Source organism: Stenella coeruleoalba (genome assembly GCF_951394435.1).
Source record: "Stenella coeruleoalba genome assembly, chromosome: 1".
NCBI lineage: Eukaryota > Metazoa > Chordata > Mammalia > Artiodactyla > Delphinidae > Stenella > Stenella coeruleoalba.
This window is the reverse complement of record NC_137169.1, coordinates 31,960,986-31,983,577: the sequence shown is the minus strand read 5'-3', so window position 1 is coordinate 31,983,577 and position 22,592 is coordinate 31,960,986. Positions and strand designations below refer to the sequence as shown.

At 49.6% G+C, this 22,592-nt stretch overlaps 1 protein-coding gene across 1 annotated transcript in view; it reads left to right on the top strand.

Annotated features, from left to right (window-relative positions):
• Positions 1-11,329: 11,329 nt before the first annotated feature.
• BMP8B (bone morphogenetic protein 8b) overlaps positions 11,330-22,592 on the top strand; it is a 28,231-nt gene continuing 16,968 nt past the window's right edge. Inside the window, exon 1 of the mRNA XM_079919371.1 lies at positions 11,330-12,011. Coding sequence (XP_079775497.1) covers positions 11,675-12,011 — 337 coding nt within the window. The 5' untranslated portion in view covers positions 11,330-11,674. The remainder of the gene's footprint in view (positions 12,012-22,592) is intronic.

The following is a 22,592-nucleotide window of genomic DNA, read 5'->3' as shown; positions in this document are numbered from 1 at the left end:
CCAGGGAATTCCCGGTGGGTCTTTGATTATGGTCTTTGGAGCATGGTCTCTGTTGACAAGGTACAAGACTCATACTGCTTATATAGAACCAGGAGTCAGTGTATGTTCCCGGTTCCTAGAACTATCCTCTTTATCAGGGACCCAACAAAAGGAATGTGACCCAAGGGGAGGGCAATTGTCAATAACTACAGAGGATGATAGGGAAGCCAGAAAGCAAACCCATCCTTAATGGAAAGAATGTAATGGCTCGCTCTCCCCCACGTACAAACATACGCCTCCAAGACCTTTGTGGTGATACAGTGGGGCCAGTTTGGAACCTATACAGGCAGTGGGTTGCACCATAGCTGAGGAACTCAGGGCCAAGGGCTCAGCACATTTCGTTGTAGCAAGCCAAAGTGGTTATTTGAACAAAAGTAAAATATACAATGAACTTTAAATTCTCCTAACTTCTTACTGAATCCTGAAACTTGGTCAAAGATGCTTGCAAAGTTATGTGAGTTGAAGGTAAAAAAAAGATCAACAACCTTAAGCCAACTGTTTAAATATGACATTCAAATTAATGACCTTCATGATTTGATTGGTAATAGAGATATTGTATGATACAAATCTCACATATCTGAACTGGAGAATATCAGTAGTAAAACTTCTAAAGGGATGCTCAATTTCATTCACTGTATATATATTTTTCTATACAATTTCAATGATTTGATATACAAATGTATGACTTTTCATGTTACCGACTCCAGTAAACAACGCTGAAATATTTTTAAAAAATCTCACACAGTATTATAATTGTTAGAAGGACTTTGAATATAATCGCTGTTACTTCAGAAGAACTAAGAGCAATTATAACAGAAGAAAAGTTTCAGCCCTATGAATAATATGACTGCTTTTAAGAATAAATTCTCTATTGATTGAGAGGACACGTCACCTACAGATGATCAATTTAGCGGAGAAAGCGTTAGAAGAGTTTAATGTCAAATCATGGCTCAGACAAGAATATCACTTAGCTAGTGACAGCTGCATTATACGAACAATATGCCCGCAACTTCTAAAAACCAATATATGATTTGGAAATCATTAGAAGAATTTGATGAATAGGTTGGCACCTACAATTTGTATCACTTGTTAGACAGTCATATAAGATATAGTTTAGATAAATTAGACAATAAGAGGGACTATTTTTAAATTATTGTTATACATATATATAGACACATATATGTATACATTTTAATGATCATATCCACTTATTAAATATATTGAATATCACCTTTTTACATATGTCATTTCTCAGTGCAGAGATATGTCTATAAAATAAATTCTCAGAAGAGGGATTGCTGGGTCTAAGTGTAAATGTGTTTGAAATTTTGAAGGATACTGTCAAATTGCCCTCTGTAGAGATCGTACTATTTTTGTACTCCCATCAGGAATTTACGAGTACCTATTTCCTCACAGCCTCATCATGTCTGTGTTGATAAACTTTTTGATTTTTTTGTTCTTTTGATAGGTGAGAAATTTTAGCTCAATGTAACTTAAATTTGTACTTTTCTTATTATGCGTGAAGTTGGCATATTTCAATATATTTAAAAGTTGCTTGCATCTCTTTTCTTGTGAACTATGTATCGATGACAGCCATGTCAAGCATTTTTTTAAAATCCTGAGAGCAATAGGAAGGTGCTGTAGGGTTACCTGTTGGGAATGAACATACCCAGATTTGCATTTTATAAAGTATTTTTTTTAAATTAATTAATTTATTTTTGGCTGTGTTGGGTCGTCATTTCCGTGCGAGGGCTTTCTCTAGTTGCGGCAAGCGGGAGCCACTCTTCATCGCGGTGCACGGGCCTCTCACTATCGCAGCCTCTCTTTTTGCGGAGCACAGGCTCCAGACGTGCAGGCTCAGTAGTTGTGGCTCACGGGCCCAGTTGCTCCATGGCACGTGGGATCTTCCCAGATCAGGGTTCGAGCCCATGTCCCCTGCATTGGCAGGCAGATTCTCAACCGCTGAGCCACCAGGGAAGCCCCAGATTTGCATTTTAAAACAAGCACCTCTGCAGCTCTCTCCTAATTCTTCTCCCTTCACACTATATCACTTCCCTCCAAAGAACAGTGCAAAGTTCCCAGGAATCTGGAGGGATGGAATTCTGTGCACAAAAGGAGTCCTTGGATAGGAGGGAAGGAAGGGAGGAGAAGGCAGCTGTGTGATAGCTTCTATTTTCTCTGTCAAGTAGAACATTAGGTCATCTGCTGAGCATGAGCAGGGTAGAAGGGAAGACAGAAGTCTGAGAACAGTGTATCTAAACAGCAAAACATAATAGAAGTGTTTAGCAGCCTTGAGGCTGGTGACTATGAATTTAGAGTGTCACTTATATGGCCGGTTGTTTGTGTTCTTCAGCAGTGCTGAGCAGCCTGGATGCAGGCACAAAGGAGATGGGCAGTTAGGTTCATCTAGAGTTTGGAGTTTTGTTAGGTAAGTGCTGAGGGCAATTGTGCTCAGGATGTTTGCAGGAAGTGATTAAAACAATAGAACGTGATTCCAAAAAAAACAATGGAACATGAAACTTAAGTTGGGTAAAGAGCAAAATAAAAGGCAGATAAGAGTTGATGGATAGGGAGAAATTGGAAGGTTCAGTGGACTGGATATTTTTTTTTTTTTTAATTTTTTTGTGGTTGCTTTTTTGTTTAAAGTTTGTTTATTTATTTTTGGCTGCGTTGGGTCTTCGTTGCTGCACACAGGCTTTCTCTAGTTGCGGCGAGCGGGAGCTACTCTTCGTTGCGGTGCGCAGGCTTCTCATCACTGTGGCTTCTCTTGTTGCGAAGCACGGGCCCTAGGTGCACAGGCTTCAGTAGTTGTGGTGCATGGGCTTCAGTAGTTGTGGCACACGGCCTCAGTAGTTGTGGCTTGTGGGCTCTAGAGCACAGGCTCAGTAGTTGTGGTGCACGGGCTTAGTTGTTCTGTGGCATATGGGATCTTCCTGGACCAGGGCTCAAACCTGTATCCCCTGCATTGGCAGATGGATTCCCAACCACTGCGCCACCAAGGAAGTCCCAAAAGATACCATTTAAACCATTTTTAGGTATACGGTTCAGTGGCATTAAGTGTATTCATAACGTTTTCCAACCATCACTGCCAACCATCTCCAGAACTTTTTCAGCATCCCACAGTGAAACGCCATACCCATTAAAAAAAATAACTCCTGGGACTTCCCTGGTGGCACAGTGGTTAAGAATCCGCCTGCCAATGCAGGGGACACGGGTTCGAGCCCTGGCCCAGGAAGATCCCACATGCCGCGGAGAAACTAAACCCGTGTACCACAACGACTGAGCCTGTGCTCTAGAGCCCACAAGCCACAACTACTGAGCCTGCGAGCCACAACTACTGAAGCCCACGCACCTAGAGCCCGTGCTCAGCAACAAGAGAAGCCACCGTGATGAGAAGCCCACACACTGCAACAAAGAGTAGCCCCTGCTCGCTGCAACTAGAGAAAGCCTGTGTGCAGCAAGAAAGACTCAACGCAGCCAAAAATAAATTAATTAATTAACTTAAAAAAAACAGAAAAACTCCCCTCTCCCCCACCTCCTGGAAACCACTATTTTACTTTCTGTCTCTATGAGTTTGACTACTCTAGATATCTCATATAAGTGGAATCATAATATCTGTCCTTTTGTGTCTAGCTTTAATTAAGCATAAGGTCTTCAAGGTTTGTCCGTGTTGTAGCATGTGTCAGAATTTCCTTCCCACACAAAAGGGAAGAGATATGGGAACATATGCATATGTATAACTGATTCACTTTGTTATAAAGCAGAAACTAACACACCATTGTAAAGCAATTATAATCCAATAAAGATGTAAAAAAAATAATGTAAACATTACTATTAAAAATAATAATGTTTACATTATCGTTATTATAATGTAATATAATATATTACACTATAATAATACTGTCTCTGTCTCAACAGAGACACCCTGACAAGATTCAAAGTTTTCAAACATCATACAACTTAAACATGTGTATCTCATTGCCAGACCACACCATCTATAGTATACTGTCAGTTAATGTATTTATCTTACTATGTTTTCACCTGTTCCTTTTATAATTTTGAGACTAAACTATAGAAATGCTATAAACTGACCATTAAATTATTTTTGTTATACTTAAAAAAAAAAAGAATTTCCTTCCCTTTAAAGGCTGAATAATAGTCTATTGTATGTATACTCCACAGTTTGTCTATTCATCTGTTGATGGGCATTTGAATTGTTTCCACATTTTGGTTACTGTGAATAACGTGAACATTGGTGTACAAATATTTATTCAACTCACGACTTTCGATTTTTGGGATATATATCCAGTAGTGAAACTGCTGGATCATATGGTATTTCTATGTTTAGTTTTTTGAGAAACTTCCTTACTGTCTTCTGCATTGGCTGCACCATTTAACATTCTTGCTGGCGATACACAAGGGTTCCAATTTCTCCACATCCTCACCAACAGTTGTTATTTTCTGTTTTTTTGATAATAGCCATTCTAATGGATGTAAGGTGGTATCTCATTGTGGTTTTGATTTTCATTTCCCTAACGATTAGTAATGTTGAACATCTTCTCATGTGCTTATTGGCCATCTATACATCTTCTTTGGAAAAATGTCTATTTAAGTCCCTTGCCCATTTCTAAATTGGTTTTTTGTTTTATTGTTGCTGAGTTTTAGGAGTTCTTTATTATTCTGGATATTAATTCCTTGTCAGATATATGATTTGCAAATATTTTTTTACATTCTGTGGGTTGCCTTTTATCCCTTTACTCTATTGATAGTGTCCTTTGATGCACAAAAGTTTTAAATTTTGTTAATGTCCAAAAGTCCAATTAATCTATTTTTTCTTTTGTTGTCTGTGGGTTTGTTGTCATCTTGATAACTTGCTGCACAGCTTGCAGGATCTTAGTTCCCCAAGCAGGGATGGAACCCGGGCCACTGCAGTGAAAGCTCCGAGTCCTATCCACTGGACCGCCAGGGAATTCCCATCGTCTTGATAACTTTTAACTGCATTTCTAACCATTCTAACCTCCAATATGGAGGTCCTTCTCTATATAGGGTTCAATCAATATTCCCCTTCAGTTGGGCTATTCATAAAAAAGAGATCCCCTGAATTGGGAAGGTTTGTATGCTTTTCTCAGGCAGCCCAAGTTGATGGAGGTCCTGCTGTTTTCAGGCCAGTTTATGGACACTTTGCTGGCCGTGGTCAACTGGTTGTACAAGGTGGAGCCGAAGCTGGCTTGAGGACCAGCCTGTGCACGGGGATCTCAACCTCATCATGAACCTCACAGATGCCCATAAGGTGAGGGATGAGATCTGGGCTGCGTGGAGGGCAAAGCTGTTGGGTCCTCCCCCTGTATGTGCCTTCGGCTCAGGGTACCCTCCTAGGGGAGAAAGGAAGTCTCAAAGTGTCTGTATCTCTGCTTGTCAGAGAGGCAGTCCTTGCTCTGTGTGTTTAAACAAACTGTTGCCAGGATTCTGCATCAGCCACAAAGAATTTACCAAAGTTGGTTTGATTCAGATTTGGCAATATGTAAACATCACTTCGAGAGGTTTCCCCCACCTCCACCCCCATCCCCAATCCAATCATCCATTGGTGTCATTTGGGTCACAAAATGGATTTAATTTCAGGTGGAAAGACACCCATTTCCACTGACTCCCAAAATAAACGTGAGGACTTTTTAACCACTTTGGAACCATACTCATCAATATTTAGTGTAGCCTGAGCCTGTCATGTTCAGGTGCATAATACCCTCCTGTTTCAGTAGGATGGATTCTGATGAAGTGACACTTTTATCATTATCTCTGCTAACATTCTTTATCTTGAAGTCTAGTGTCTACTTGATATTAATACAGTCCCTCTAGCCTTCTTACTTTTTTATTTGCATGATATATTTCTTCCATCCACTTACTTCCAACCTGTGTTTTGTATTTACAGAGCATCTTTCATAGACAGCTTATCATTTGTTCTTGCTTTTTTTTCTCCCTTAACTCATCTGACAATCTCTGACTTTTAATTGGAGCATTTAGTCCATTAACGGGAGGTGACCTTACCCACTGGCTGGAGATTCCCCATGAAGACAAGACTGTCTCCTTATGTCTATATGTTTATTCTTGCCATGTAATCACACCTTCGGAGCATGATGAACTGGATTTTCCCAGCATCCTGGATGCAGTCAAGAAGGTGAGTGACGCACCTCTGAAGCCTATCATTGGTCACTTAATGAGGCATTATAGTGCGCCTACACCAAGGCAGCCAGTGGGTCTGGCATGATCATGAGATAGGAGCTCAGGACAGGACCCTGTGATCGTATTCTTATCTGTGATAGGTCCTCAGATCACAAAATGCAAAGATTACATGTATTGGTGATAACATCGGATAATCTCCACTGCTGTAGTATCTCTCATGGGAAACTTGTCCCTGCTCTTTTATTATTTATTTATTTAGGTTGCCTGGCGCAGCTTGCAGGATCTCAGTTCTCTGTCCAGGGATTGAACCCAGGCCATGGCAGTGAAAGCCAGGAATCCTAATCACTAGGCCACCAAGCTACTCCCTCTGCTTTTTTTTTTTTTTTTTAAATTTAATTAATTAATTTATTTTTGGCTCCGTCGGGTCTTCGTTGCTGTGTGCCGGCTTTCTCTAGTTGCGGCGAGCAGGGGCTACTCTTCATTGGACTGCGTGGGCTTCTCATCGCGGTGGTTTCTCTTGTTGCGAGTACGGGCTCTAGGTGCGCGGGCTTCTGTAGTTGTGACATGTGGGCTCAGTAGTTGTGGCTCCCGGGCTTAGTTGCTCCGTGGCATGTGGGATCTTCTTGGGCCAGGGCTCGAACCCGTGTCCCCTGCATTGGCAGGCGATTCTTAACCACTGCGCCACCAGGGAAGCCCCTCCCCCTGCTCTTTTAAATTGCTGTCTCTTTTTCATATTCTGTATAGAGTAGGTCTTGGCGATCATGAATTTAACCTTGTGGTTTCAGTAATGAAAGTTCATTGATTTGCATTTGTGGTTGGCGTGCAAGAAAGCCAGGCACACAGCAAGAGAGGAAGGCTTCCTGGACACTGACACCCACATTCCAACACAGCTTTGTTCTGTTCATTGCTCCCATGCGATAGTGAGCAAGTCTTAGTGGAAGGATTCATGAAGGTTGGAGGCTACTCTTTTGTCAGAGACTAGTAAACTCACAGATATTTATTGAAATCTTAAATATGAGCCTAGGACTTCCCTGGTGGCGCAGTGGTTAAGAATCCGCCTGCCAGTGCAGGAGACACTGGTTCGAGCCCTGGTCCCGGAGGATCCCACATGCTGCGGAGCAACTAATCCCGTGCGCCACAACTACTGAACCTGTGCTCTAGAGCCCAACAAGCCACAACTACTGAGCCCACGTGCCACAACCACTGAAGCCCGCACACCCAGAGCCCGTGCTCTGCAACAAGAGAAGCCACTGCAATGAGAAGCCCGTGCACTGCAACGAACGGTAGACCCCGCTCACCACAACTAGAGAAAGCCCCCGTGCAGCAACGAAGACCCAATGCAGCTAAAAATAAAATAAATAAATAAGTTTTTTTTTTTAAAAAAAGAAGAAGTATGTAGGACGGAGTAGTCGGGAGAAAGGGGAGAGGCAGGAGAGCGGGGGTCCTGGAAGCCGAGGGAGGAGAGTGTTTCAAGAAGAAAACAGTCAGTAATTCCCCTACGTGCAAATGATAGCGGTAGAGATGTGTTTTTACCTGTCAAATTGGCAGAGACTTATTTATTTACATATTTAACAATAACACCTAGTGTTGGCAAGGGTGAAAGAAAATGGGCACCCTCATACTATTTGGGCAGCAGATAATACGTAGCAAAAACCTTAAAAACTGTGTAATGCTCTTTGACCCAAATATTCCGTTTCTAGAAATTTATCCTAAAGAAATCACCATGGGTGAGCACAGATTATTCGACAAGATTGTAACAGCAATGTGCATAATATTAAAAAAACATATTATATTATTCAATCATGTATACTTGGTTAAATGTTATGATAGCCATATGATGAAAAAATACCATGAAGCCAAAAAAAAAAACACATGAGAAATAATCAACGGCATGGTGAAATATTGCAATATATTGTAAGTCAATAGAGCAAGTGTGATCCTGTTTGTTTTTTTTTTGCATTAAAAATGTACAGATGGGGCTTCCCTGGTGGCGCAGTGGTTGAGAGTCCGCCTGCCGATGCAGGAGACACGGGTTCGTGCCCCAGTCCGGGAAGATCCCACATGCCGCGGAGCGGCTGGGCCCGTGAGCCACGGTCGCTGAGCCTGCGCGTCCGGAGCCTGTGCTCCGCAATGGGAGAGGCCACAACGGTGAGAGGCTTCGTGCCACAAAACAAACAAACAAACAAACAAAAAAATGTACCGATGTGTTTAAGAAAAATACACCAAATATTACCAGTGATTATCTCTTGAACATGGGTTTGGTGATTTTTGTTATTTTTTTAATCTTTCTGTATTTTCAAAAGTTTCTGCAATAAGCAACCTGTTTTCGCAATCAGGAAAAAAAGTTTTTTTAGTGCTTTGAATAGTGTAATAATAATACGTTAATAATAGTGACAATAACAATAGCTAACATGTATTGAGTGCTTCCCGTGTGCCAGTCACTGTGCTAAGTGCTCTGTGTACATTCTCATGTAATTCCCATCACAGTCCTACAATCGTGAACCTCACTGGTAGGTGAGAGACAACCTGAGAGAGGTTCAGTAACTTGCCCAAGGTCACAGAGTTGCCAGGTGGCTGGGGAAGCCCTTGTTTGACACTACTTTCTCCAAGAAACCTTCCTCATTTCAGTTCCCCTCCAGTTCAGGAGTTCCAGGATCACCTGTCCCCACTTCCTCTGTCTTTCCAGGCACTTTGCCGGCCCCTCTGTCAGAGCACATTCTGCTTTTGGAAAAGATTGTATGTTCACCTGATGGCCACCCCTGTTAGAGTGGGGGCCTCTTGGGGGCGGGGAGCTGATCCGCTTCATCTCTGGCTTGGAGCACAGCACAGAGCGCCCCCTGTGGTTGTTGCTAAACTGAATTGTGGGGTGATGCCCTTTGGACTGGCTATAACCTGCTGTTTAGGTTTATGGGAATGTGAGCCTATTGTTTAAAGATCACAGTTATTTCCACTCATCTGAAATTGAGATAAATGATCTCAGCTATTACAAGAATACTGGTACTGGGCTGCTTGCAGTCTTGCTGGGAGGCCAGCATTGTACAGTACACAACCAGAGAATTACAGGCTCGATCTGAGACCCCCCAGTGATGTGGTGTGGACTCAAAGGGAAATGCAGAGGGATGCCCAGGGACATAGACAGGGACAGTGAAAGGGGCAGGAGATTCAGAGACCCTGACAAAGTGTGACAAGGGGACACCCCTTTGACTCGGTCCCCTGCCTCTGCATGCAGTCACCAAGCCCTGTGGATTCAGCCTCCTAAACAGCCTTCTCCTCTGCCTTCCACCCATTGCTACTGTCTTCCTTCCTGCCCTCCTATTACTGTACCTGCCCTGGGTCCTGACTCCAGTCTCCCTCCTTCCTACCTGGAGTCCCTTCTGCATCCAGGCTCTGGTCTTGGGCACTTTCAATGGCTTATCTCCATTATCCTTATGATAAAGTTCAGCATTCTTATCTCGCCTTACACGTGGTGTGTGTGGAAATCTATCTGTTGGGTAAGACAGACTAGGCGTTGTTGCTAAGGCAACAGCAGATGATTATTTAAGGATTTATTTGATACTTAAATTTATAAGTGATCTTGGAAAAACGTGAATTTTATTGGACATAATTTTAAAGTTTAATCTTGAATTTACATTAGGGCACCATTATGGTCAGGGGCCAAGAGCCCGCTTCTAGCCTTCCAAGGCCCTTTGTAGTCTGTCCCTTTTCAGTGCCTCCAGCCTCACCCTCACCTGGCCATTTGCCCCCCAGGCTCTCCAGCCTCCACTGAACAGCTCACCTGCATGTGCCCACCTGCTGCAGCCCAGCTCCAGTGTTGTGTGACCTGAGGAAAGTCCCTTAACCCTTGTGTGCCTCAGCCTCCTCATCTGTTAAATGAGGTGGGGGAGGGGCGGCTAGGTATCTACCCTATGACAACGTGTGAGCATGAAGAAATGGTACAGAACACGGCTGGCACATGGACAGTGCTCACTGTCACCTGCCACTGTTATGCTCCTTGGAGTCTCGGCCTTCGCACAAGCTATTTCCTCTGCCTGGAGCATTCTCCTCCCACTGACCTTTCCTTCAACCCAACCAATTCCTTCCGGCCTTCAGAGCTCAGTCTAAGTGTCTCTTCCAATCAGCGCGGCGCCTTAACCATCAACGAATAAATGCGGTGAGAAGGTGCCTAGGGAAGAGCAGGGTGTGCAGAACGGGACTAGTCAATGGAGGAGTTTCCGTGAGGAGCCTTCTCTCGCAAGCCGCTGAGGGCCGTGACAATTCAGATGCGCAAAGGCTCAGGAAGGGCACCAGAGCTCCTTGACCGGCGGGAGGCGGGAAGCGGGTGCGCGTATCCCGCGCGCGGCTGGACCGGCACCGGGGTCCGAAGGGCGCCCAGCCAGACCTAGTGGTGGCAGTACGGCTGCTGGAGCTACCGGGGCGGCCCGCCGGAGGCGCCAGCCGGGAGCGCGCGGAAGCCAGGCGGGTGGGCGCGCCGGGAGCAGTGACGGAGCCGGCGTCAGGTGTCCGGGAAAGAGCTCCCAAAGGCGCACGCAAGGGGACTGCGGAGAAGGCACCAAGAGGCCGGCGAGGAGCTGCGGTGGCCGGGAACCCGGGCCCGGCTGCTGGCAGAGGGATGCGCCCCACTCTCGGGCCTGACTGTCACCCACCTGAGGCGTTTCGGGTCCTCGGGCGGCACTCCGCGCACCAGGTGAGGCTGCAAGGTCACTCTGCGGGCCGGACGGAGAGTTGGGATCCAGCTCTGGAAGGGCGATCAAGGACACGCCCCGCTGGAGCGCAGGGTCTGGTCTCCCCGAACCGCACCGCTACCCTGGATCCCCCGGCTGAGTCCCCGCGGCCGCCCGACAGCGTGGCCAGCGGCGGGAAGGGAGCCCAGGACGACCGCGAGGCCCCCGACGGCGGGACTGCGGACTCCTCGCCAGTCCCGCCCGCCACCCACAAGCGGGTAGTATCTCGGGGGCATCAGCGCCCGCCCCCCAGCGCCCCTTCCTGGGGCTTATGTTCCCCGGCCTTGGCCCCGCCCCTGTACCCCATTGGTCGGGTCCGGAGGGGGCGGGACCCGACGGCTGCAAGTTGGACTGAGAGAGGCCACCTCGGCCCGAGGCTCGCAGCACAGACTAAGGGTCCGCGCCTCCCGGAACCCGGCGGGAGCTCGCCCTCCGCCTCCGAGCTGAGCTGCCTCGGCAGCAGCCGGACTGTCTGGCGCGGCGGCACAGACAGACTAGCCGACGGTCCCCGGTCCCTGGAGGAGCCCTTGCCCGAGGAGGTGCTGCCGCATCCGACTACTCGGAGCCGCGACAGGCGCCACGGGCCGGGCGCTCTAGGGACCGCGTTGCGTTCGCGGGCGACGCCCGCCCCGTCCCGCCGGCCCCAAGCCCGGCCCGCCGCTCGCCGTCGGGGCGGCCCCAGCCCCGAGCCCGGCCGGGAGCGGATGCGCGCGCGGTGAGGCCGCCCGGGTCCCGCCATGGCCGCGCGCCCCGGGCCGCTCTGGCTGCTGGGCCTGGCGCTGTGCGCGCTGAGCGGCGGCGGCGCCTCTGGCCCGCGCCCCTCGCCCGGCTGCCCGCAACGGCGCCTGGGCCCGCGCGAGCGCCGCTACCTGCAGCGCGAGATCCTGGCGGTGCTCGGGCTGCCCGGGCGGCCCCGGCCCCGCGCGCCGCCCGCCGCCGCCCGGCTGCCCGCGTCCGCGCCGCTCTTCATGCTGGACATGTATCGCGCCATGGCCAGCGACGACGACGAGGACGGCGGGACCCCCGAGCGGCGCCTGGGCCGCGCCGACCTGGTCATGAGCTTCGTCAACATGGGTGAGAGCGGGCCCGGGGTGGGTGGCGGCGACCCCGCGAGAAGGCGCGTGGGGGACGGCGGGCCGAGGGGCCCCTCGGGGGCTGAGCGCGGGCTGCAGGGGCGTGTGCGCCACCTCGGGCAGGGCGAGCGCCCTGCTGGGAGCGGGGAATCCCCTTGTCGTGGACAAGGAAAGGCGGGAGGGAAAACCGCCCGAGTCAGGGCAGCGAAGTCTCAGGGGGTTGGGGGTCGGTGAGCTGCCGATCCGTCAGGGACAGATGAGGGATGTGAGTCCCAGAGGCGTACATTCACCCGCAGCCAAACACATCTGATGGTAAGATTCATGTAGTGTCGAGTGGACGCGGGCAGTGCCAGGAAGACAGTCTGGTCCTGGGAAGGGAGGCAGATGAGTAAACAGAGGCTGTGATGCTGTCACGTTGATAAGGGCGGTACTGAAGAGAGGGACAAAGTTCAGCGTGGAAAACCCTGGTCACATCATCAAAGCACCAGAGTAGAGATGAGGACCCAGCTGTTCTGAGTCCACAGCAGCCTCTTCCCTGGGCCACGTGGGGGTGGGGTGCTGCTGCGGGGTGGGACGGTGGAGAAGGAGTAGACTCTGAGCTCAGCGGGGCAGGGACTGTGGTCTTGTCACCCTGGGCTCACACCCGGGACTTGGCTTGTCATGGAATGAGTGTCCAGGCCATTGAATGACCTGATGGGCAGCTTGGACCCTCTTTGTTCTCCCACGTAAAGCCCAGCTTTTCCTCTCTGCAGAAATTATACTCCAAATCGTGGAGCCATTTACCCTTAAAGTTCTCAAAGATAAGTTTTCCATTACTAAACTCTCTTTAATCTACATTCATGAACATATGTCCCCCACTTGCTTTGCCTCCTGTCTGTGGCCAGTGAGGGGCAGGAGTCTGAGCTGAGGCAGACACTAGGCTGGACCTGGGGACCCAAGGACTACAGCTCAGCCCCAGGTGGGGAGAGCTGTGGGACCCAGAGCAGGGAGAGGACCCTTGCCATGGTCACCAGCCTCCCTTCACCTACAGCACCGCTCTTAACCCTCCCAACAACCCTGTTAGCGACATGATATTCATCCCCATCTCCCAGATGAGGACAGTGAGGTTCAGAGAGGCAGTGTCTTGCTCAGGACAATGTGGTCTCTATGTGGCCAAGCCAGGACAGGCCCAGGTTGTTTGGCCCTCCATCCAGTGCTCAAGGAGGTGACGTTTCTGTGTCAGGAGGGCAGGCTTTCAAGGTGGAGAGAGCTTTCAGAGGGATTTCGGCAGAGGAACCCAGGGGTCAGAGTGACAGTAAGTTTTGTGGGTCTTCAGCCATTTGCCTCAAGGAGGCCCGTCCCCCCCAAACCAGAGCTTGTGATGGGCTCAGGTGGGGGAGCGAGCAGCAGGAGGCAGCCGTTAACCTCTGCGGAGAGCCCAGTGCCAGGCACAGGACTTGGGCTGGCGGGTTCTAGATGCCACCTTCCTGGTTAGAGGGCAGGGGTGGGGACTTGGGACAGAGGCGACCACATGTGGAACTGAGGCTGGAGCTCCGTGCTGGGGGCAAGCTGACCCCGGGCTCAGGACCAAGAAGAGCTGTGGATGCAGTCACCCTGAGAATGCCTCCAGGGGAGCCGTCCATCTGAGTGAGTCACCGCCTAGCCCATGTCCCTCTTCCCCCAGCATCCCCTGGGGCAAGGGGTGCACAGCCCTGGTGGGAGCTGCTGCTGTGAGTCGAGCAGCACCCTGAGCTCAGGAGGAGCTGGTTGCCCTCCAGCTTCTGCTCTGTGATCTTAGGGAAGTCCCTTGCCCTCTCTGAGCCTCAGATCTCTGCTTGTAAAATGGGGCTCCTCAGAGTTGTTGTGTGATAGGTTGATAGAGGGGGAGGGGCAGAAAGTCAGCCCCCTTTTTAGGGTGAACCTGGCCCTGGTCAGTGCTGATACCAGACCCTCCCAGCTGCCGCTCAGCCTTGGTGTGGATGTGATGGAAATGTCCCCACATGTCTTATAGACATGTGAAACCCAGAAACAGATTTTTGAAGTCAGCCAAAGGTGTTTCTATCTGTTTTTGAATAAAAACTAGCATTTGAAGTTCCATAGTCCTATAAATACTCATTTCACCCATGCAGCAACTTGGGAAGCTGTTTTACCAGCCTCATTTCATGGGCTCAGAGAGGTTAAATAACCAACCCAGGGTCACACAGCACATCCATGGCATCATCCAGGCTGTGGATTCCAAATCCCAGTTTCTTCCCACACCACCTCTGTGTGTTTCATGAAGATCTAAAGCCTCTGACACTGTGGATTAACAAGCAGATCTTTGTTTAGTGGAAGCCTGGCCTGTGGGCAGTCCAGCCAGCTGTCTGAGGGCCTTCTTTATTCTCATGTACTAATCGCACTAGTAAAACTCCTTCAGTTCGAGTAGTTTTAACTGGTAATTACCTAGGCTGATGTGGGGGATTAGAACCTACCAGGATTGTTTCCTCCTTTGGAGGCCCCGGCTCCAGGCCCCTGAAGGTCAGCGGCCCCTGAACCACCGTGGAGTCTAACAGCAGTCGCTGTGGCATCAGCGCCCACGCCGAGGTTCCCACACCTGTTGGCTCCAGCTCCACCTCTGCTATTGGCCTCATCAGCTCCTGAGAAGCCAGCCGGGCCGGGTGCTTGCCGGGCCCCTGACCGTCAGTGGCACCTGTAGGACCCAGAGGCCTGGGCCTGCCGTCCAGGGGTCAGGCCTCTGCTTTTGAGCAGATGCTTTAGGAGCCGTGTCGTGACTGACAGGGCCTGTGTTGGGGGCCAGGGCTGCGGTCAGAGCTGGGCCCTGCCTGGCCTGCCTGTCGATCTCTGCCTGTGGACTCTTGGCTCCCCTTGGCCAGGACACAGTGACGGGGCCAGTGCCCTCGAGGAGCAGACGGAGCCTGTCCCTGGTGCCGCCTGAGCTCAGGGGAGGAGGCCCTGATCTGGGAGGCAGCGCCCAGGTTCTTGTCCCTCCTGGGCCTGCCGTGGACTCCTGCACGTCCCGAGCCACATCCCTTCCCTTCTCTGGGCCTCTGCTTTCCTGTCCAGTCCACAGCGATGGTGTCAGAAAAACGAGGTGCCTCCCAGCCCCGGTCCTGTGGCTCCTCGGAGGCAGCTTCTCACACCACCACCCATCCCTCCGCCCAGCTCGGTGTGACTGGCTGGACCCCCGAGGGCCTCAGCCGGCCCAGCCAGCCCTGAGGGAGGAATGAGGCAGCAGAGACCACCTCTGCATGTTCCTGCTGAGCCCTTCTCTGCCTCCTCTCCTTGGAGCACCAGATGCCCATGCTCTAGAGTGAGAAACTGAGGCACAAACAGCACTGCAGGCAGAAGTGTAGCCAGAACTGGATGGGCCGTCTTCACTTTGGTCCTGACCCTTCCCTGGACTGGACTAATTCACTCCCGTGGTCCTGGGTGGCTGAGGACAGGGGTGGGGATGAGCTGAGGCTGTTGGATTCGGGAGACGCAGGGCTCAGTGCGAGCGAGGGACCTGGCCCAGGTCGTGCTCAGCCCCCTGACCTTCCGCTCCGTGAGCCCCAGGGTCGCTTTCTTTGGTTCTTTAGTAGGCAATTCTTGCATATTTTCCTGAATTCACTCCACAAATTGTCATGTAGTACCTGCTCTGTGCCAGGCTCCCTTCTAGTTCCTGGAATATAACAGGGAATGAAACTAAGTCCCCCCTTGTGGAGCTGACCTTCCAGTGGGAGAGAGAGACAGATAACAGTACATCAGCCACAAGGTGATTGTCACGTGGTCTAGACAGTGACGCCTCTCTCTGGAAACCGGGAGCGGATGGACAGTGGGAGGGCAGGCAGGACTGGGCTGGGGGTTCTGGGCTGGGGGTTCTGGCCTGGGACTCAACAGAATTTGCATCTTGACTCCACCCACTACTCTCAGTGTGATCTGGATTTTCAGTCCACCTCTAGGAACCTCAGTCTTCTCCTCTGTAAAATGGAGATACTCATGGTACCCACCCTAGGGGCTGTTCAGGGATTGTGTGAGATGACACCCAGTGATGACCACATGCCCAGAACCTCCATGTCTGTCCTTTCATTTCATCTCACATTTACTGTCACATCTTTCTTTAAAAAGAGGAAAGTGAGGGGGCTTCCCTGGTGGCACAGTGATTGAGAGTCCGCCTGCCAATGCAGGGGACGCGGGTTCATGCCCCGGTCCGGGAAGATCCCACATGCCGCAGAGCTGCTGGGTCCGTGAGCCATGGCCGCTGGGCCTGCGCGTCCGGAGCCTGTGCTCCGCAACGGGAGAGGCCACAGCAGTGAGAGGCCCGCGTACCGCAAAAAAAAATAAAAATAAAAATAAAAAGAGGACAGTGAGGTTCAGGGTAGTTTGGTGGTTTTCCCAAGGTACACAGCAGGTTGTCTCCCTGCCTGCACATCCTTTCCTCTTGTCCTACACAGAAGCTGCTTTTCCCCCTGGCCCAGGGCCCATCATTAGGTGCAGTACGTGCTGCTGAATTGGACTGTATTAAATGTGAGCATGTGTTGTAAACTAGGAACGTGATTATCTTTGTTTTGGGATTTATAGAACTGATGCATATTCATTGTAGAAAATTCATACCGTATAGATTCATTATAGAATTTCATGATAGAAAATTCAGACCATATGTCTAGAAACATATAATATGGAAGCTCCTAGTAATCCTCTGTCTACCTCAGGGAGAACCAATGTTTAGTCCTTTAGCTTAGCCCTTCCCCAGCAACCAGCCCTGATATTTTATCAATTTGTGTTATTCTTTTTTACAAAGTGGAATCTAAATGCCCACTGTTTTGCCATTTTGTCTTTCACTTAACAATAAATCCTTTATCCGTCTTGAAAGTGACTATTAAGTGACCACATTATTTTTCTTTTTATCTGTCTACCTTTTATTCATTTATTTTTATTTCAACTTTATTGAAGTATAATTGGCATATAAAATTGTAAGTTATTTAAAGTGTACATCAGGATGATTTACTATACATATACATGTAACATTCCCCCCATCTAGTTAATTAACACATTCATCACTTCACATATGTATTCTTTTTTGTGTGTGAGAACATTTAATTTCTACTCTTTTAGCAAATTTCAAAATTATATAATAATGTTATCAACTATAGTCGCCACGTTTGACATTAGCTCCTCAGACCTTATTCAACTTACGGCTGAAAGTTTGTACCCTGTTACCAACCTCTCCCTATTTCCCCCACCCCCAGCTCCTGGCAACCACTTTTCTACTCTTCTGACTTTTTAACTTTTTAAAATCCACATATAAGTGATATCATGAAGTATTTGTCTTTCTCTGGCTTACTTCACTTAGCGTAAAATACCTGCAAGTTTCATCCACGTTGTCGTAAATGGAAGGATTTCCTTCTTTCTCATAGTTGAATAGCATTCCCTTGTGTGTGTGTGTGTGTGTGTGTGTGTGTGTGCACGCGCGCGCACGCGCCTTATCTTCTTTATCTATTCATCTGTAGATGGACACTGAGGTTATTTCCACGTCTCAGCTGTTGTGAATAATGCTGCAATGAACATGGGAGTGCAGATATCTTTTTTTAAATTAACATATAATTGACATATAATATTATATCAGTTTCAGGTGTGCAACATAATGATTCAATACTTGTACATATTGCAAAGTGACCACTACCATACTTACACTTTTTTCTCTTTGATATCCTGTTTTTATTTCCTTTGGATATATATCCAGAAGTGGGATTGCCGGATCATATGGTGGTTCTATTTTTAATTTTTTGAGGAACCTCCATATTATTTTCCATAGTGGCTGCACCAATTTACATTTCCACTAACAGTGCACAAGAGTTCCCGTTTTCCCACATTCTCACAAATACTTGTTATCACTTGTCCTTTTTTTTTTTTTTTTTTGCAGTACGCGGGCCTCTCACTGTTGTGGCCTCTCCCGTTGCGGAGCACAGGCTCCGGATGCGCAGGCGCAGCGGCCATGGCTCACAGGCCCAGCCGCTCCGTGGCATGTGGGATCTTCCCGGACCGGGGCACGAACCCGCGTCCCCCGCATCGGCAGGCGGACTCTCAACCACTGCGCCACCAGGGAAGCCCCGCTTGTCTTTTTGATAATAGCCATTCTAACAAGTGTGAGGTGATAGCTCATTGTGGTTTTGGTTTGCATTTCCCTGATGATTAGTGATGTTGAGCACCTTTTCACGTACCTGTTGGACATTTGTATGTCTTCTTCGGAAAAATGTCTATTCAGTTCCTCTGCTCATTTAAAAAATTGGATTGTTTGGTTTTTTGCTATTGAGTTATGTGTGTTCTTTATATATTTTGGATATTAACCCCTTATCAGAAATGTGGTTTGCAAATATTTTCTCCCATTCAGTAGGTTGCCTTTTCATTTTGTTGATGGTTTCCAAAGGTACTTCTCTGTCCAAGAGTTGAAGGTGGGTCTCTTTTCTCCAAAACTCTGTTTGGCCACCAGAATGGTGTGCCCTATGAACCCCTGATGCCTGGCTACTCCTCCCCGCCCCCATCTTCTCAGTCTTTTCTCACCCTTCTGAGATAAATGACTACTATTGCCCCTAGGTGACAAAGGAGAAGTCTAGTCTCAAAGAGTATAAGTGACTGGCCCAAGGTCCTGGGTGCCCAGATCCAAAGGAGCAGATACAAAAACTGGGTCACAGCAGTGAGGAAGGTTGGCCTTGGAGGTGGGAGAGCGCAGTGGGGAAGACCAGGTTTTAATTCAGGGTCTGCTACTTGAGATCTGTGAGATTTTGAACAGGTTACTTGAAGTCTCAGCATCTCAGTTTCCTCATCTTTAAAATCAGGATAATAATACCTGTACCATAGTGCAATGGTTATACAGGTTAAGGCATTGAAAAACTTAGCAAGTGCCTGGCACCGCTCAGTAAACAGTAGCCAGAATTATGCGGAAGAGCCTGCTGTGTTTGTCTACCCTCCCGCCCCCATCATTTACTTGGGGACCTGGAGCCGAGTGGTAAGAACACGGTTCCAGGATCAGATCCCCATTCTGCCACTTGTTTTTAGTGGATGCTGCGGTGCTCCCCAGATATTCTCTTTGGGACTGCGTCACTTGTTGCACCAGCTGCTTGGAGGGTGGGCTGCTGACGGCTGGGTCCTTCTCTCGACATCAGTCCACCAGCTTCTTGCTCAAGGTTGGGCACCCTCCTTGAGGGCACCCCACATCCTGGCTTATTGGGGTATAAATGCCCAGCCCCCTTGCCTCAAGGAGGGACAACTGTGAAGGGCCATCAGCCCAGAGCTCCCCGTGCAGATGGGATGGGCTGGCCCTTTTGTGATCGCGTCAGCTGTTCAACTGTGCCCACTCCTGCTTGTTCCCTGCAAGAACACTCTCCACTAAACCTACCCACTCAGCCTGTTGCCCAGGAAGTCTGACCTAAGATATATTTATATGACTTTTGTGTAAGTTATTTACTGCTGTGTGCCTCAGGTTCCTCATCTGTAAAATGGGAGCGATAATAGTTCCTGCCTCCTAGGATGGCTATGAGCATTAAATGACTTACTCTATGTAAAGGGCTGAAACAGTGCCTGGTAAATGCTCAGTAAATGTTAGCCTGGTTTGATTGTTTGTTTGTTTTTAGCCCAAGTCCAGCTGGTCAGTGACAAGACCAGAAGTAAAACCCAGTTATTTCCTTTAACTGCTGGCTCTGCCCCCTGAGCCGCAGGCGTTCCTTCAGAACAGTCTAGGGCTCTGAATACAGGAAGGGTTCTGGGGAAGCCAAAGGCTGCAAGACCCAGGTATGGAGAAGGTTGGATCCTTCAGTCTGAGGTCATTGCTTCACAAACACTCCTGGGAACCTACTGTGTGCTGTTGCCCTCCCTGGTTATCTTGGTGCCCACTCCAAAGCACGAGCCCCAGCCCAAGATCCGCTCATTACAGTAGGAAAGATAGGCCCACAGACAACTCGATGTAAATGATTGCAAAGTGGGAGAAATGGCCATTCCCCCACGCAGATACGAGCATGAAGGTTCAGTGCTGCAGAAGACAGACCAGGTCCCGCTCTCATTTGTGGGGGATGAACAAGGCCAGAAGAGGGGGAGGAATGAATGGCCTCCTGGCTGGGGGACAGAGAAGGCTTTGAAGGAGGTGGCATTGTGCTGGACCTTGAAAGAAGGGTAGAACTTAGTCAGAAGCGGGTGAAAGGAGAAGGTGTCCAGGCAGAGGGGAGGCATGGAGGTGAAAAAGCTCTCAGCCTGTTCTTGGAACTCCAGTTCCTCAAGTGAAAATCCATTCATGGCTTCTCCTGCTTGGGATCCTTCTGCGTGTTCCTTCTTGCCAGCCTGGCACTCGGCGTTTGACATTCTAGTCCAGCAGGAACCTGCGGTGTTCCCTTGACATGTCCCCAATCTGATGAGGCTGTGGATGGGGAGAAAGAATGTAGACTTTGGAGACAGACACACCTAGACTCTCATCCCACCTTGGAGGCTTCTGGGTGTGGTCTTGTGCAAATCAGTTAACTTCTTTGGTCTTCGGTGTTCTCAGCTATAAAATGGGGTGAAGAATGCCTCTTTCACAGGGTTGCTGTGGTTGCCAGCCTCCAGTATAGTTCTCAATGATCCCTGCCTCCTGGTTTTCACACCCTTATGTCCTCCCACACTGGGCCAGCGCTGGTCTATGTGACCAATAGGATGTGACAATAGGGATGCTGTGTCACTTCCAAGATTAGGTTATAAAAACACTGCAGCTTCCGTCTTGGGCTCTACCTGCCACCCCCAAGATGACTCATTCTGAGGAAAGGTCATGTCGTAAGAGGTCCACATGAGGAGTCATCTACCCTCAGCCACAAGTGTGAGCTTAGAAGTGGGTCTGTTCATCCCAGTCAAGTCTCCAGAGACCACAGCCCCACCTGACAGCTTGACTGTCACCTCATGAGAGACCCTGAGACAGAGCCACCCAGCTAAGCACCTGGATTCCTGACCCTCAGAAACCATGTGAAATAGTAAGTGTTGGTTGTTTTCAGCTGCTATATTTGGGGTAATTTGTTACCCAGCAATAGATAACTAACACAGTTAGGTAAACATTAACAAAAATGGCCTGTGTGACGTGCCCAGGGTGGTGCCTGGCATACAGTTCAGTGCTCAAAAAATGGGAGCTGACACATTATTTCCCACCTCCGTGCTTTGCCTCGGCTACTTTACTCCATTTCTGCTTGTCAGAATTCTTCCACCACTCTCAACTATGTTTCCTAGAAAAGTGTTCTCTGACCACTCCTCCCCAAGGCACCTCCACGAGCGCCCTCCACCTCGATCATCTGTATTTCTCTTAGGAATGGAGTTGCTTTCTGCCTGTCTGATTCGGGGGCACGTCTAGTCCCTTTTTCTCCTACCCACCCCCCGGCCCTACTAAGAAACTATGAACAACCTCAGAACGGCGACCAAATCTGACTCTGGGCCTGGACGGGTGGCACATAAGCAGGGCCAGCCTCCCATCTTTTTTTTTTATTATTGCTTTTTTTTTTATAATTTGGCCATGCCACACGGCATGTGGGATCTTAGTTCCCTGACCAGGGATGGAACCGACGCCCTCTGCATTGGAAGCACAGAGTCTTAACCACTGGGCCGCCAGGGAGGTTCCTCCAGCCTCCCCATCTTTGCAGATCACCCTGTCCCTCCCCTGGGACCCGAGTCCCTGCAGGGCCCTGCCTGGAGAACAGTGGCCTCAGCAGGCCACCTCTCAGGCGCCTGTTGATGGAAGAATCTTGTGGAGAGGTGATTCCCCCATACCAGTATCGCCACCCAGAAAGTCCAGGGCCACTCATTTTATATGGGCTCCAAGTCTGCAAGTCCACGTGAAGGGCCCCTAACTTGACACGTGACCCCAGCAAGTCTCTGCCCCTCTGGGCCTCAGTTTCCCATCTATGCGGGGTTGCCACAAAGGCCTTTCCAGCTCCCACAAAAGAATGTGTCCCCCACCCTCCCTGCCCACTGATGGGGCTCCTCCAGGGCTGAGGCACAGGGCGGGAGGACACCCGCCACTCCTCACGGGCACCCATTCCCCACGGGAGAGAGGGGATGTGTCACCGTGACCACGTCTTTCTGGAAAGCCCCACAGTTCAGGTCTTTCCTGGGTTTGAACTGGAGGAACCGCATCCTTCTTGCTCACATCTCCTTGGATCTATTTTTGGCCTTGGCGGGCTTGATGTGGTGCAGTGGGCAGGTTGTTCCCTTTTAATTTGGGCTCTGAAGCCAGCCGAGGCCTGGACCAGTAATTATAAGCACAGAGCCATTTATGGAAACAGCTCTTGAAAAAGTCAGTAATGAGAACTGACTAAAAATACCCCCAGAAGTGAAGCGGGGGGCCTGCTCTGGGCAGCGCTGAGATTCCTGGGCGGGAGGAAGCCCTGAAGGGGCAGAACCGGGGGGTGATGGATTCTGCAGCTCACTCGGGACCCGCACGGGCCGCGGAGACCCGGGTGTTTCCTTAGGTCTGAGGGGCCCCTCGGCCTTGTTACCGGCAGGACCAGCCTGACGGGCCCAGCCCATCCGCCTTCGGGGCCCCGAGGGAGCCTGTCCTCCACCTCGGGGGCCGGGCCGTGAATGGAGGCGAGTCCCACAGTAAAGTGAGAACGTGGGT